The following is a 17,627-nucleotide window of genomic DNA, read 5'->3' on the forward strand; positions in this document are numbered from 1 at the left end:
AACTGATCCCTCAGCAACAGCTTGAGGACATCGGGTGGTACAGTTGGGTAGGCTTTGTGTGCCGTACTTTTCAAATCCTGTGCCAGCTCGTGCAGGCTCTCTCCTTTAGCACAGACTCTCGTCCTAAACCTAGCCCTGTAGACTTCAGACTGATTTTGAGTTCCATACCTGATTTCTAGAGCAGCTACCAGTAATCTATATTTGTGTCTGTCGTCTGCTGACAACTGTCCAAGTATTTCCTTCAGGCTCGTTGCCAGGTACACTGCTTTTTGGTCCTCCATCCATCCATTCATTTTTGCCAGGAGCTCAAATTGTGTTCTATATGCTTCCCATGGTGCCTTCTCATCGAATTCTGGTTGCTTCCTTTGTACCAGATCACCCCTATTCTTGAAACTCATATCTGGAATGTGACTTCTGGCAGGACTGAAGATGTCTGTATGAGGGCTTAGCTGCAGGATTTGAAAGGGGCTTCCTGTTGTCTGAGGCTGATTTGGACCATGGTTAATATATCCTCTCTGTGTAAAAGACAGTAAATCGTCCTTTAATGTATTTAATTCACTTTGAAATTTACTATTCTTTTCCATTTGTGTATGCTGGCTTTTTCTCAACTGTTGGAGACTTTCTTCCTGTTTCTTTTCATGTTACAGTTGCCACCAGTACTGTTTTTTTTGTCACTGCTGTTGCCTCTCTTCTTGTTTCTTTTCTTTTTCCTCCAACAACTGCTGTAATCTCTCTTGTTTATTTTGCTGTTCGAGCTACCACGGTTGCAAGTTTTCTTGCCACTATTGTTGTTTCTCTTCTTGTTTCTTTTGCTGTTCTTGTATTGCTGCCATCAAATCTGCTAAGCTGTAGTTTGATTTGCCACTTCTGGTTTCCATTTTTTTTTCCGTCCCACTCACTATTACCAATTTGTTACGTATCTGCTTGTTTGATAATTTCCGGTAGAAATTATTTCTGAGGAACTTCAGCGATACAAGTCATTTCTTGATTAAACCAGTTTATTCTTTCTCGATACGAACTTTTAGTACACAATAATTCCTATATACTTCTTGCACTCCAGTGGAACAGCGACAAGTCTGAAGGCTTACAACGCTAAACTTCGGGCACAACATTGTGTAGCTATGTACTTAAATACAAACAAATAATGTACATTCTTCGCAAAGTTAGCAAATTTTGTTGTTGAAGGTTTTAAAGTTTGCATTCTTTTCTCATCTCGGGCATGATTAGTTTATCATAGTGTTACGACAGCGGAAGTCCCGTGAGTGGGAACATGCGCGCTGGAGTTTCTGGAAAGATAATGAATTATCGGGGAGGCCCGAGTTTGTTCGAGGTGCTCTCTTTTTTTATTATATAAGTCTGGCGAGAAAAACCAGCGCAATTGCAGAGGCATAGATAGATAATTGAGTCAAGCGAACGGTAGTGACGATAATATAAAGTTGTGTTTTGTTATCGAGATTGCAAACGTATTGACTGTGGAAATTCTGTGTATTACAAAGTTGTATCGAGAAAGAATAAACTATTTTTGTTTAAGAAAGGACTTGTATCGCTGAAGTTCCTCGGAAAGAATTTCTACCGGAAATTAAAAAAACTAGCAGATACGTAACAATAGTTTGAGATTCAGTGGTGCTGTAAGCTGATTGTTCAGTTTTGGTTTTATATTCCGAATGAAGAGAGTTTCCTTTTTCTCTAACATAAATTCATCTGTAGCTGTGTCTATTATATTAAAGTGATTTTCGTGCGCCTACTTCCACGAACTTACAACATTTACTCGATCTTAAAGCTATGTGCTCTCCGGACAAAAAAATAAATCACAACATTAAAAATATAGTTTACAATAATAATTACCTTCTTGTTGAACATTTATGTAGCGAACTTGTGCAAAAATGATAAAATTAAATTACCATGCAACGTTTTCTTTTGGTGCAAAGAATAACTTTAATACAAGTATTATGTGAACAGACACAATGCTTTTATTAAAACTATTCGTTTGACAAACAAAAACTGTTGAGATAATACTTGTATTAAAATACTTCGCTGTATCAAAACAAAACAAAACAAAAAACGATGCATGTTAATTTAATTTTGTACTTTCATGTTATTATCAGTCATATGCAAACATACACAATTCAATATATACAAAATTAAGCCTATCTTAAGGAAAGGAGCACGAAAAGTTTTGAAATTATCTTGCTGTATTCAGTGTGGAAGAAAACATTAATAGTCAACACTTTTACTAATTAAATGAGATGGTAATAGTGTATACGTTTGCTAATGTTACATGGATTATCAGTTATTATTGTTTGTTTTTAAATATAATATATTAATATGTGTGTGTGTGTATTTATTGTTAGAGTACATTCACGATACATACTTTACATATTGGTTGTTTTAGTCGTTCATTATTTCACAGATTTTGGTGGTGCTTGAGGTGAGTAATACAGCTTACACTAGTGACAGGCTACAAGCAGTATAAGACTACTTGGTTTCGTGAGAAAGTAAAGTACGAGTCCTGAATACGGGGGTGTCCGATGAATTGTTTATACAAGGGCAAATTGAAACTTTCCAAGTTTTGAACAGGTATAAGAGCTTTTTGTTGTCCATTAATATAAATATAAAAGTTAAATTTGATTTATGTATAAACTTTAGGACATAAAAGCTATTTCCAAACCTGCCTATTTAACTTTAAGAATTTTAAATTATTGTCGATGTATACGCGGTTTTTGTTGTCCACGGTGACAATCAAGAAACTGAAAGGTAGTACAAGTTAGATTTCTGACTAGGCTTACGAACTGGCGTTAGGCCTGTTGACGGTGCTTATGATCAAGCTTTAGGCGTAGCCCAAATTGTACAGTTTATGATAATTCGTTAATGTACCGGTGTTTCTAAATCATACTAAGTGTGAATATCTTATCGAATGAAATAAATATATCTAAAAAAAATATTTATATTACTAAGAGCAGAAGGTTTCTTTTTTATTTAAACTATTAAACTTAAACTGTTGAAGTCCATTCAAAGTGAAGAAAGTTGAAGAATGCAACAATATTTGTTCTTCACTTTAGTTTGGCAACCCGCTGCATACCACTACTAGTACTACTACTACAGTAATACTTTCTAGTTCTAACTAGTATTAATACCACTACCAGTAGTTTTGTTATATAAAATTAATTTATTAGATTTATCGTTGTTATTGTTAGGTTACTAGTGTTCATCTTGATTCTGAAACTAATATATTTGAAAAAATCATTTATATTGTGTAAGTGTTATGGTGAACTAAAGTATTTTAACTTTTAAGTATGATTCTATTTTACTTTTACTGAGAAAAGGCATAAAATATTAGATTAAACCTGTGGTATAGGTCTTAAAATATAATGGTAGTCTGGAATCTGTTTACCAAAAGTTTTAATTCAATGGTAATAAAAAAATAATTTAACTTTGTGAAGTTGTATAATATTATAGTAAAATGCCATGACAGTAACAGTAGCATGTTCTGATATCCTTGTTATAAGAAAGATTTGATATTGTTAAGATGTTATAATGATATTGAGATGAAAAAGAACTGATGTATGAAGAAAGAGATGTAATTCATATTTTTCAAATTATTATAGATTTGGATATCAATTGCTTGAAAGAAGTGTATTTGAGTGGAATAATGACATTTGAATGGGAGCTCTTTATATTTTTTAGGGGACACTAATACAATATTTGGAAGCGCAGAAGCAGACTTATTCTTTAGAGTATTACCTTTCTATTAGTTGTAGAGGTGGGGAAATGTGTTCCTTAAGTTAAATTCTGTTACTATTAAAGTGAGAAGAGTTCAGGAAAAGCTTGGGAAACAACTTGAAAATAAAGCTTTTGGATTTGAAAAGATTTATAACTAAAGAAGCAGAGCAAGAAGGTAGTGTATACTGTGTTAGCTTTTAAAAGTGGTTAAACATGGGAAAATTGTGATGATTGGAAAATTTTTAATGTGATTCCTGTTTTCAGGAAGAAGGGATTGAGAGAATATTTGGTTCTGATGAATTACAGGCATTTGTTAGGAAGGTTCTAGAATCTGTCATCAAAAATCATTTATAAAAGTAACTTCCAAGCTGGCATATTATGGTTATTTTGTACCTAAGATAATTTTGGAAGGATTTTTTGTATATTACAAAGTTAACACATTTTTAAGATTTTTTTTGAGTTGCTTGGTAAATGTTGTATACTTTGATGGTTAAAAATTCACAGTAATAATAAGTGAGTTTGAATGCACTTATTAGTGCATGTTGCCTGCCTCTCCACAAATAACAATTTAAAGTTTATCACAATTTATACTTATTTCTTAAACTTGATAAAAAATCTTACAAAAGTTTTAATTAGCAAATTACATTCTTGTGTAATTGGATGGAAAAGTAAAATTAACGGAAAATTGGGTTGGTGATTATAACTGAGCTTGATTAATTGATTAGTATCACACAAAATAATTAATTGGAGTTAGTGCTTCCAATTGTTGCTGGACTGGCAAGGGAACTCTGTTGTCTCTGTTTGTATTGTCCTCACCCTTAAGGTACTTAACATAATTGCATTTAATTTGGTTACACACTTTTTACATAATAAGTAGTTTGTGCTTGAAAAAATTATATAGTTTGGTTTAGTCTTTGTATGATATTTTAAGTTGTGAATTTTTAGAAGTTTTGTTTTGAAACACCGTGTAAAAAAAATATTAACTTTCTTTCATATTAGTTTCTTTTTTATTGTGTAAATTATGTAAGTGTATCATTTAGTTATATTTTTCAATAAAACTATAATTGTGTCTATGTTCTACTATAGACATACTCATTTTTTCATACAAGCTATTACATACAAAGAAAGTAATTATTAAAAACATGAATAATTAAAACTGGATTTTGTTTATATTGATCAGAAAATTCCATTTTATATGTATCCAATTAGGTGTAACCTGTCTAATTTCATCAGTTATTTAAACTTATTACTTACCTTTACCTATTGAAGTAATTATACAGCTGCAAAATAGCATAAAGCATTGATGAGCAGTAAAAGTGGCCCCCCCCAATGGCACAGCGGTATGTCTGCGGACTTACAACGCTAGAAACCGGGTTTCAATACCCGTGGTGGGCAGAGCACAGATAGCCCATTGTGTTGCTTTGTGCATAATTCCAAACAAACAAACAGTAAAAGTGTTGACTGGTAGTAACAACTTGCACTCATATTTTTTGGTCAAGCTCAGTGTCTCGCTAATAAATGTAGTTAGTTTTCAGTAACTGATGAATTCTTGTTATATGTGTTGTTTGAGTAATAATAAATTTACTAATATATAGAAAAAAAGCTTTTCTGTCATCTGAATAGTTTCCCATTGCAGAACTGGTCTTACCATACTCACTAACCCTAAATAGCCTTACCTTATATCTTATTATATAAGAATATTTGTAGTTTCAAAACATACATAATAGAACACAAACTTTATCAAAAACAAAAACATAGTCATAAGAAACTATTAAAAATGTCCCAGGTTTATGGCTTGTTCTTAAGTTTTGTAAATTTTGCATTAGATACTTTTCTGCTTACCCAATAACTCGCATAGACCAGAATATTTTCTATTCTATAATATTTTGCATTGGTTCTATATTTTTGGAGGCTAAGATTTATTAGTTCTGACCAACCCACTTAATGTGGTATCAAAAAAGCCTCTCAGCACAGCTTTATTAAATGGTCATTAGGGTAAAGTAAAAGTCACATAAGAAACAAGTTTGTGGATGAGACTACAAGTAAGGTTTGCTAGGGAAAGGTTTGGGAAATATAAACCTATACCTTTTGATGGACAAAAAAGTGTACAAGCTTTTGTTTATAGGCAACTCCCACTGGAACTGCAAAGGGATTAAAGTTCAAACATTTTTTTATTTTTCTTTGCAAATTACTTTAAATAAAGTTTGCAAAGTTACACAATATTGATTTTTCGATATGTTTGAGTGAAAAAATTGTTGAAGTTTGATATTCAAGAATGCTCACTTTACCATGGAGAGCTGCCCAGTGGCTCAGATTGGGTTAATGAGCTTGACAATTAATTGTTTAGTAACTTCCAGTAATTGCTCAGCTGTACTGGTGATAATTCGATATGTTCTGATTGGGAGGAATTGTCTAATGATTTCTAAAAGATTTGGTATACTTGTTATGTTGTTTAAATCAGATTGATGTTTGTGGCTAGTAGTTTTTAATAAAATAAAAAGTGAGGCAGTAGAATGCCCATTGAGATCAATCTTCATCACAAAAACAAACTAAAATATGTTCTTCCAATAGGATTAAAAAACAAAAAAGTAGATTGAATATGATGAGAAATGTGCTGTTTTATGCATAATTCATAATGTAGAAAATGTGCTGTTTAAGAACAAAACTGTAACCAGTTGATAAAGAGCTTAATCATGTTACCCTAATGTATAAGCTTATATTTTTAAACATTTCTCTCATCTTAAATATATCACTTACAAGAGGACTATTAAACCCTGAACAATTTTGGAAACCTGAATTATGTCCCTCTCCCATAATGCAACATGCTTCAGAGAAAAAAAAATCAAAATATTCAAGTCTCTTCATAGCATATATTACCTAACTCAAAAATGATTGTAGTAGTCTATCATTATATACACACTTTCCACTATGCTCCTGCAGTAATAGAATCAAAACTGGATATAATACTCCAAATGAATTTTCATCATTTTCATACAATGCTGTAATAAGCTATTTATTTTTGAAATTTAAAAATTTAATATATGTAGATAGAACCAAAATGTGTATTTGATCTTTTTTTTTTAACCACATATGATCACTCGGCTTTGGACTTTAGGGTTTTATCAGTAGTTAATCAAAGTCATTCCCTCTTCTTTCTTTTTTTTAACAATATCAGTGTGTTTGTCATAGATAAGTAAGTTATTTCCAAATTTTCATACTTAAAATCCATAACTATGCAAACCTTGGTATAACAGTTCAAGATGCTATCAAATCATACACATAAATAATGAACAAGATTTCCAGAAGACATCCTCAAGAGACCTCAATACTTTCATTCTTCTAACTGGAAAAATACCCATTTATCACCAAGCATTTATAATACCAAGCAATTTCTGTCTACTTTATAAATGTTGAAAAGCATTTTATCAAAGACTTCCTGAAAATTAGAATCTGTCATAATCATTTCTGATAATTTTGTCCAACGAGGTGTAAACCATAAATTAAAACCTTGGAAAGGTAAGATCTTTTTTCTAAAACTGGGCTGAAAAACATTTCTTAAATGCTAATTTTTCAATCATTTTTAAATGGTTTTTAGCATTTGATCTCAACACCTTAACAACAGAAGTGAGACTTAATGGTTGTAGTTTCATGGATCCTTCCTATACCATTTTCTTAAAAACAACAAAAAAAAGATACATCTATGGATAACTGGAATTGGTCCATCATCAAGAAAGACGTGACTAGATTTTTGTTATTCTACATATCTAGGTTTATGAACTTTTGAGATCCCCTCACCCAAGCTTAAATTTAATAATGTTTTATTTTTTATTTATTGATAAAAGCATTTTATGTATAATTTTTGATCAAAATATGGGCTTAATGTGTCTTTCTTGTATGATACTCACACAAGATTGTCACAATATAATGAAGCTAGGAAAACAAGGACTACTACTGCTTGATTTCAATTTTGATGTACTGTAAATGTAAAGCACCTACCCAGAATTTTTGTCAGTTGTACATGTTTAGGAAGTACAATTGTGAAATGTTTTTATTACAAATTTGCATTTAATATTTTCTGGGTGATTATGATTGTTATTTTAATTTCAAGAGTGTGTAGAACTCACTTCTGATACAACATCTTGCTTCCTCTCACAAAATATCTTTTCTTGATTATTACTGCCATCTGTCGGAAAACATTTTCAATGCATGCCACTAGCCTTCCAACTCCTGCTTTTGCATATCCACAGGCAAATTATCATGCAGCAGCTCTCCACCAATAAGAGCCTGACACTGCTCCTATCACAACCAGCACCATCTTCACATTTGCACTTGTAAATCACTTCTTGATTGGCAGTATTCCTCTACAGATGTTCTGGTTTTTGTTATAACATTGACTTAGTTTTTCTTCACTGTTTATTTAAATTTTCATGTTTTGGTATTGTGAAATTTGCTTTATTTTCACAATTTTCATGCTTTTTCAGGAGCCTTTTGCTAGTGTATTGTGGATCCAACTCTGTGGCAATTGGTGCTTGACCAGGTATATATATATATATTTTTTTTTGAAAATATGCACTGTCCACCTTGTCACCATGCTCGATGTCAATTACATTGTAGTCCTTCCTATCATGGACCTGATGTACAATTCCAAATGCTGCCAGGTGTTGGTTGTGTGCTTCCAATACGATATCTTACCTCCACTCACAAAATAGCTAGAATCCCAGGGCCAATAACAAAATGCTTTACTTTTAGGAAGCACCCAAAGAGAGACCAGAATTGGTAGGGAAGACAAGCTTCTGTACCAAAATATGTCTCCACTTGCATGCATTTCCAACTAGAACCAACATCCAGCAGATGGTAGGAAGGTAGAAAGCCCTGGTGAGACGACAGCTCTGGTCCAAAACATGATGGTATTGGGTATGGTACTTCCAGTCCATGGTAGGAGGAGGATATTTGGCTGTACACAAGTGGCAAAACATGCTGCATCCAGCTAAGACCAACACCAGATCTGCTGAGAACTGACATCTTGCAGATTATAGGAAGAGGGGCTGCAAACTTGGGGTGCATCTCCAATCCAAAACCTGGTGGCAGTGGGCATTGGCCATCCAGTCCACAGTACACAGTAGTAGGAGGGATACCATCCAGCACACATGTGAGGACTTACTTAGCTGAACCATCTCCAACCAACACTGAACCTACTGGTAGGAAGGGCATCATGCCATTTACACACAATATTAATCATAACCAGGCTATCTCCAACCAAAACCAAACCCACCGGGAACATAGGATGGTAGGAAGGAGAAATGTCATGGTAGGAAAAAACAATTGCTCATATATATATATAGACAGGAATATGGCATATTGTTACAATCAAAACCCGGCAGAATCTGGAATGGTATGTCAGGTCTGCGGTATGAAGTGCAATATGCCAGCAACACCTGCGTAATGCCACCACCCTTCTCTCAACTGAGTGGTATGATTAATCGCCCAGGAGGACAGGCCCCATGCTCCACCACCTTAGTGGCTAGGCACTGGTTAAGGACTTCCATACTCCACTAGAAGAAAGGGGGAAAAAAGTGTTGGAGAGTCCATAGGACTGTGCCACTGGAGACAGTGCAATGGATGACTGCAATACCCTATTTTAAAAAGCAGAGCTACCACACTGACGGAGTCTATCAATCAAAACCTGGTGGCATCTGGAATTGTACATCAGGTCTGCAGTAGGTTGAGTATCAATGCCACGGAGAATTAGAGATAAGCAGCAATCTCTGCTTGATTTACTCACGTTAGTCCACAAATGGACAGTCCAGGATGAACATATTTATGAAGCAAAAAACCACTAGAGAAAGCTATTAACTGTCAAAAGAAAAACCACATCTTTACGGCGTGCATAACCCAAACCTCTCCAGTTCTGTGAATTCAAAACTAACTGTGGATTTCATTTAAACTCTGACCTTTTAGAGTTGTTGCAAGAAAGCACCAACAAATACTCTTCTTCCTTTGTAGTGAAACCAGATGGGTCATTATTTTACAATGCACATAAACCCCTAAGTAAAGAATACATTTTCCAGTTTAACTCATAAGCCATATAACATAAAGTTTTAGACTTTTAAGCTCAATCTAGAGATGTTTTTTTACTACTTGTATAGCTCTATTGTTAAGGTTTCAAGTGTCAGGTTTGCATTAGAATCTACAGACTCTTCCATAATTACATAACATCTCTGCAGACCACAGTTTGGGAACCTTTGTTCTAGTAGAAAGTAACATGACCTAAATCTGCTGCACTGTGAACAGTACTATGTATTGTTTCCAGATGGGTTACAGACTGAATGTGAATGCTTCAATTACATGTGTTGAATGGCAGTTGTTAACAGTAGTAAAACACTTACCACAGGGAAGATACACATAAACCATTAAGAAATGTGAAGAATCCTTAGCAAAATGATGTCTAGTACTCCTGTAATTTATAAATACATTATATAAAATCATGTTTTTATATTTAAAAAAAGAACATTATTCATGTACACATTTGATGTTGTGTGTAATATGTACAGTAAACTTGCTACGTACAGTAAACTTGCACAGGGACAGAAATAATTAAATGAAGTTACATTCACTCGAGGGAAAACTGAGTAAGCTTACATTCTCTCATGTAAAGTTGCATTTTCTCATTAGTTGTTTTTTTTATTAAATCCTTGCAATATGTTCACTTTCATTGGTCACAAATAAAGGAATATGGATGGACCATGCATTCCTGATTGGGAAAGCCAACTAAAAAGATGAAATTTCTCAAGCAAAGTTAAATTCCTCAGGAATGTGAGAATGTAATTTTTCGATCACTGCTTGCATTTCAAGAGCACTTTATTGCGACTAATTAAAAGGATTGTACGTGATTTAAGCAAAACAAATCTATTTAACAGTCACTGTTTCAAGTAGGTTAGGCCTGGCATGGCCAGGTGGAAAAGGTACTTGACTCGCAATCTAAGGGTTTTGGATTTGAATCGCTGTCACACCTGAGATGCTCGCCCTTTCAGCCATGGGGATGTTGTAATGTGATGGTCAATCCCACTGTTCATTGGTAAAAGAGTAGCCCAAGAGTTGGTGGTGGGTGGTGATGACTAGCTGCCTTCCATCTAGTCTTTCACTGCTAAATCAGAGATGGCTAGCACACATAGCCCTCGTGTAGCTTTACGTGTAATTCAAAACAAACAAATCAATCCAAGCAGGATAATGATCATAGTCCTTTTTTAACATAAAAATGTTGATTAATTAAACATGCCTAATAATAAATAACAAAACAGAGTAACACTAACAGTTTGATTTGAAAATAAATTTGGACATTCAACTGTAACGTGTTACAAAAGTGATTGTTATTATCAGTCAAATTTTGTTTGTACAATATTGTTGATTGATTAAACATGTGCTTTGGGGAAGGGGAAGTGTTGAATGTTCGAGTACCCTACAACCCTCAGCTCATTCTTTTCAAGCTTTCATGTGGTGGAAACTTGTCTCATTTGTTCTTGCTTAATGCTGCACAAATTAATTTTCTGCATTACACTGTGCCTCGTGTACTGCAACCATAACAGTCTGCTCCAATGCGTGGAAGGAGCTGCTATGTATGATGTTTTGGTGGTGTGTGTTTTATTTTATGTAATAAGTTTTGTTCATATAAAGAGCATTATACAAATTAAAAAAGGTAAAATTTTTCATTTGAGTAACACTTAATATGTGATTACTATTCGAACACTTAAGTGGTTTATGTTAACAGAGGAAAAAACAATCTGACACTGCTTGAATGCCATCTGTAGAACCTTCAAATGTTTAGAACATGAACATTTGAACACATCTCTAATAATCACTAGCACTAATTTCAATTAGTTGATTATTTTCATGGCTTAAGACGCAAATGTTGGAAGTCCAACTGTAACCTTGTTAGACAAAATTAATACCCAGTTTGATACATAAATGTGTTGTTAATTTGAATTCAGTCAAATTTTTAGCTGCAGCATAGTAGCTCATAGAATGGCTCTTGAGTTTTTTTCAAGTACAGACTTTTAGCTCATGGCTCGATCTCTTGACCAATTTGATATCTAATTCCAGCTGTGGTTGTTGAGGATTCCCTCTTGTTTTTAACCATGAGAATCATGAAAAATTAAATTTAGCTTAGACTGGTGATCTTAGTGATTGTTTGAATAGTGAAGGAGTGCACACAACAGGCAAAAATAACCCTCCTAAAGATTTTTTTCAGTTCATGTTTAGGCTTGTTTAGTTTGAATGCATTATTTATCATAAGTCAGTCTATTGTATTTGTGTTTGGTTTATGTCAATTTCTGCTTCTGCAACTATATACAGTGGTCATTTTGTTTCTGCAGATTTTTACATTCTATGGTTATAGCAAGGTTTAGTGTATTTTCAAAATTGAAAAGCAACATCTTTGGAAACTAGCTTTTATATGTATAACTTACTGAACTTCTGTTTCAGAGGAAATGTGCAGGGATGTTCTTGCCGTAGTTTGTTGTATATTTCATTGTTTACCATCTTGCCATAAGCTCTGTTTCAGAGTTGTTTATACACTACTCAAACTGTTTATTGTGTGAAAGTTGGGAAAGACATGGCAGTATGATGCCAGCAGTTGTTGGACTCGTATTACCTTGTTCTCTCTGGTTATAACTATATTTGGAATCTTCTCTCTCTTTTGGCTGGTATTGATTGGTGACTAGAATGGGGGCAGTTAGTGGTACTTACTAATTGATTAATCAATAGCCTCGTTAATCGACTAATGTCATGTTCTTCAAATCAAGCAACAAATAACAAAAATGTTGGAAATGGGTGTTGTCAGCCAGTTGCCTACCCCTCTAGCCAGCAGTTTAATAACAACAAAAAGTTCTGGGCAGGTACTGCCAGTCTGTTGTGTCTAATGTCTTCAAAATTAGTGTCAGTAGCAGGTACTCTTATTAGCTTTGATCAAGCAGATTTGGTGGCAGTAATTTAATTACTTGGATAGTTGGAATAATCGGATGATAATGACTGGAAATCCTAATTTTGAATAGTTGACTATTTTTGTGAAATTGATTTAATAGTATTTTTGATTCATCAGTTAGTGACATATTCCAGTATGTGACACTGTTTAAAGAAGAATGTCATAAATAGAAAATGGACATTTACTTGGTGGTACTTAACATATAAATGCTAGGGAAATTTCTGTTTTTTCAATACACAAATGCTAGTTTGAATAATTTTTGTGGATAAGAGGTAAAATTTTATGATTTAAACATCAGTTTTTACAATTTCCCTTTATTTCTATATTTTAAAACTGTACAACTAAATTGTTATTGTTTGATCATTCTTTATAGTATGTTTTCAACTACATGCAGAAATATCTGGAACTTGTTGTGTAAGAAAAGGGGAACATTATAGCTTAATTATTATTTTCTAATTATTCTATAGATGTAAAGTGTTACTCAGTGAAGACATAATTTACCAATATCGTAAGACCTACGAAAATAACAAAAGAAGCTTAAATAATTTGTCATCTCTACGCTTTAAGCGTGCTATTTCTTTTGTTTCATTAAACTGAAATAAATGTGATTATGAAAAATATGTGGTGTCATAAAACTTTCGTTATTTTGATAATTGTCAAAAATCTTATGGAAAAGGAAAGTTACACATTTATAATTTAAATTTCTTGAACTTTTAATATTATACAAATTGAAGATCTTACATTTTTCTATTATAGATTTTCATAAAGTTTTAATTAGTGTGTGTGCTAGAATTAGTACTTGAGTTTTTTTATTTGAACTCCTTCAAAGAAATGGAAAACCATCAATTATAAACTTCACATTTATTCATGGGTTTATTATTATTATATGAATAAATCAAATAGATCTTAACTATTTTGAATGAATTGCATAAATAATTAAGATTGTAAGCATACCTGAATCATTTTGAGAGCTTAAGATTTTTTTTTATATCATTACAGCAACAGTTCAAGATGGAGTTAAGTAAAACAGATCTGTTAAAACTTTTGAGTGTCCTAGAGGGTGAACTACAAGCAAGAGAAGTTGTCATTGCTGTTCTAAAGGTAAACCAACCATTCACAGTAATTTGCAATTTTTGTTTGAAAAAAAAGTATATATAGTATCATTGTAATGCATCTTAGTGTCTTAGTAACTAAGATCTATTTTAGTCTAAAAAAATATGAAATTTTGAGCAGGCTAAAGACATAACCTTCCTCCATCTCAGGAGAGCAATTTGTAGTTTTTACAGTTATGAAAAATTGCAGAAGGCATTTTCTAGTTTGTGTATTTTATTGCTTATCATACGTTGAATACAAGTGCGGGCTCTGGAAAGAAAAACATTTTAATTCTTAGGTTGAAGGATTAAGCATCATAAGTGGAACTTTTTACATTATTGTTTTTACTTTTATTTGTCCTACTTCCCATACGTATCTTTCCTGTATTTTGTACTAAGAAAATGATGTGCCTTTATAAGATAGTCCACTTCATTAACCTAAAATATTGAAATCTGAATTAGTGCTTATAAAAAGCTTAACTTCAAACTTTTGTTTCCAAATGCAAATGAGTGTTTCCAAAAGTGGAAAGAGGTGGGCGGAGTACCACTGTGTTTGATTTATTATGGGAGCAATATCTTAGCAAATAGAAAAAATAAGACCTTCTTATTTTATATTCTCGCTTGTGCATCATAAGATCTAGTTCTCCAACATTTTTACTTCAGTTGGCCTACTGTGGCACCTGCTTATTTGTGTTAACCCTTTGCAACAGTGCATCATAGAATTGCATGTTAATTCAGTGGGGACAGAGTACTTTTAGTAATACAGTGCAACTGAGCAAGATAAATGTTTAAATTACAGTTATTTAGGATAAACATATGTAATTTAATTTTACAATTTGAAGTAATTCTAGAAAGAAAAAAGGGTAATTTAGATTTATTTATATATTTTTTGTAGTTATTGACCAACCTCTTAGAGTTGGGGTAGAGAAAATAACAAAATATAAAATGTTACCGAAGAAAATGCTTGAAATTTATTTAGGAGGTTTTAGAGATTATACAAATAAAATTTGAGATTTTTCAGATGGAGAAAAGTAATTTTTATCTGAACATCATTTTGCATTTGGAGCAGTTAACACTTTGACTCCATATATTCATGGAGAAAGTTTTAGTGAAAATACTTCATTAAAAGTTCATGATTATTATTTTTTCTAAAAATAACTCTTAATGATAACTGAAAGATATTAGAAGTTATAATATGGAAACTATAAAGGTCAATTTGGGGTCACAAACTCAGCTGATTCGACCAAACACGTAGTGAGAGTTAATCAAGAGTAGAGAGGCACTGATTAATGTGGGTTTAACTCTTGAACTTAATTTTTTTTAAAATAGAAAATAGCTTATATGCTAACAATTCTATATTTTTCAGAATCATTTTGGAATTTTGTCCATTTCTTTCTTTGAACTCATTGATTTTAATTTAGAATTCTCAAAAAAGCCAACAGAAAAAATTTAAGATGTCTTGTAAAATGTTTTGTAATAAAGAAAATTAGGTAATGTCAATATTTCATTAAAGCCAAATGTTTTCTTTTATTTTACTAAAATTCAATCGAATTTTTTTTTATGGTGGTGCTATGAGGAAATAAATACTTGTTTTTGTTATAAACCATGACAAATGGTGAAATGAGGTCTTTCAGTTGACAACTAAAGACATAAAACTATCCAGAAAAAAGATGACTAGTGTCACAAAGTTCAGAAAAGCATACATAGTGACTATCTCAATGATGTACAATTTCAATCATTTGACCATATTTTCTTGATTGAGAGTCATTGTAAACTTTGGTTGATAGGTAATAAGTCTGGTCACTTTAAATACTCTTCAATGATTAAAACTGGTTTGAATAATATTTTTTTTCATTATGTTGAATACATTCCAATTTCTTGCTGTTATTGATATACAAGTTTAAAAAAAGTGATATGAATTGAACAAAAACAACTATTTTCAATTATATATTATTAAGATGACAGACTCTTCATTCGACACTTACCAGCTTGTCCCAAGTTTTAAAATTAGGTTAATACAATGACATTGATAAAACTACCACATTTTAATGGAAGTTTTGATAAGAACAATCACTCTCACAAATCAATTTTCTGGAGAGCAATTTGTAGTTTTTACAGTTATAAAAAATTGTAATATGGCATTTTCTAGTTTGTGTATTTTATTGCCTATCATACATTGAATACAAGTGTGGGCTATGGAAAGAAAAACATTTTAATTCTTAGGTTGAAGGACTAAGCATCATAAGTGGAACTCTTTACATTATTGTTTTTACTTTTATTTGTCCTACTTCCCATATGTATCTTTCCTGTATTTTGTACTAAGAAAATGATGTGCCTTCATAAGATAGTCGAACTTCATTAAACCTAAAATATTGAAATTTGAATTAGTGCTTATAAAAAGCTTAACTTCAAACTTTTGTTTCCAAATGCAAAAAATATATAGCTATAGCAAATAAATGTTTTGAAACAATATATTGTAGTGTTAAATATTTTGGATGTGGTCTTTATACAGACTAGGAAATAGATGTAATGCGTGCCGCAGTTTGCCAAGAACACCATATTGTTTCACCAAAAAAAGATACAAAAAATCAGAGGATATGTATAGTTTTATATTATTTTCTAGATGCTTTTTTTTTCTGATTTATTTCAAATAACAGAAAATTAAAGTTATAAACACATCTTGATTTAAGACAATGCATTAGGGCTAAGGTAATAACTAAACATGTAAGTATCAATATCAATTTTCTCTCATGGCCCAGCATAACCATCAAGCTCTCTGTTCTGTTAGGAAAGAGCCAAGATTTGTCTTCACTTATCTGCTGCCAGAACCAATTCTATATATAACTCACTTTAAGAGAGGTCTGAGCTAGTGATTATATAAATGAGAACCCATTTGCATCTTGTCATGTACACGAAAACTAGATGAACACATCATGAGAATGTGGGTAGGGCAACTTGCCACATGTGGCTTGTAGTTTGAGAGACAGCTGTTGCTGCAGTGTTATCCAATTAAGTTGTATAAGAAACAACACAATATAACTAATTACAAACCACGAAATGGCTAAATACAATACTTCTGTCATAATACAGTCAAGTTAATATTAAGTGATCATTAACAAATTGCAAATATTGTATTTAGAAAAAAAGCCTAAGGGGAAAATGCAGTGGGAAAAATATTCATATAATCTATAATAATAATAAAAGAGCCTGTCTGTCTGTGTGTGACTGCCATAGCTCCAAGAGGAAAGAACCTGGAGACCTGAAATTTTGCACACATAAGGGGATTCTGAGATTGTGCACCTGGGTATTATTTTTTATATTTGACTCGGACATTTTGGCCAGTTTTTCACCTTATAGTCCTGAACCCGATGACCACTGGCTACTAACTATCTGAGTAGCCAATGCAACTCTTGCTATATTTCATTCCAACAATAAAACTAGTGGATGAAACTGTTTGAAACTTCATAACAATTTTCATAAATGCATGTAGTTTAACTTAAGAAAGATAAAGCCTGTTACTTTGATAAATTTTGTTATTTTGCATTATGATCTTTAATATCTTCAAAAATTACATTAGGAAATGGTATTTATAAGAAATGATTACGATATTTATTTGTTCCAGATTTTAACTTATTACTTTTTATGTTTTAGTACATTATTTTGAAATCCCAAAAAATTTGTATCATCCATAAAATAAAATCTATTTTTGATTTTTTTTATAATCACATACTCTCCTTATGGTTTCAAGTAATATACAAGACTCAAATATTGAAAAATAAACCTAAATAATAAATGAATATTTTTATTTTTAAGTAGGATTTCATGTTTATATATGTACA

General features: G+C 32.4%; 1 protein-coding gene across 1 annotated transcript in view; it reads left to right on the forward strand.

Annotated features, from left to right (window-relative positions):
• The first annotated feature begins 3,368 nt into the window (after positions 1–3,368).
• Positions 3,369–17,627, forward strand: part of LOC106458068 (cortactin-binding protein 2-like) — a 119,925-nt gene continuing 105,666 nt past the window's right edge. The window contains exons 1-4 of the mRNA XM_022384202.1: positions 3,369–3,410; positions 3,985–4,041; positions 8,216–8,257; positions 13,697–13,798. Coding sequence (XP_022239910.1) covers positions 3,369–3,410; positions 3,985–4,041; positions 8,216–8,257; positions 13,697–13,798 — 243 coding nt within the window. The remainder of the gene's footprint in view (positions 3,411–3,984; positions 4,042–8,215; positions 8,258–13,696; positions 13,799–17,627) is intronic.

Source organism: Limulus polyphemus, unplaced genomic scaffold (assembly GCF_000517525.1).
Source record: "Limulus polyphemus unplaced genomic scaffold, Limulus_polyphemus-2.1.2 Scaffold412, whole genome shotgun sequence".
In the NCBI taxonomy this organism is placed as follows: Eukaryota; Metazoa; Arthropoda; class Merostomata; order Xiphosura; family Limulidae; genus Limulus; species Limulus polyphemus.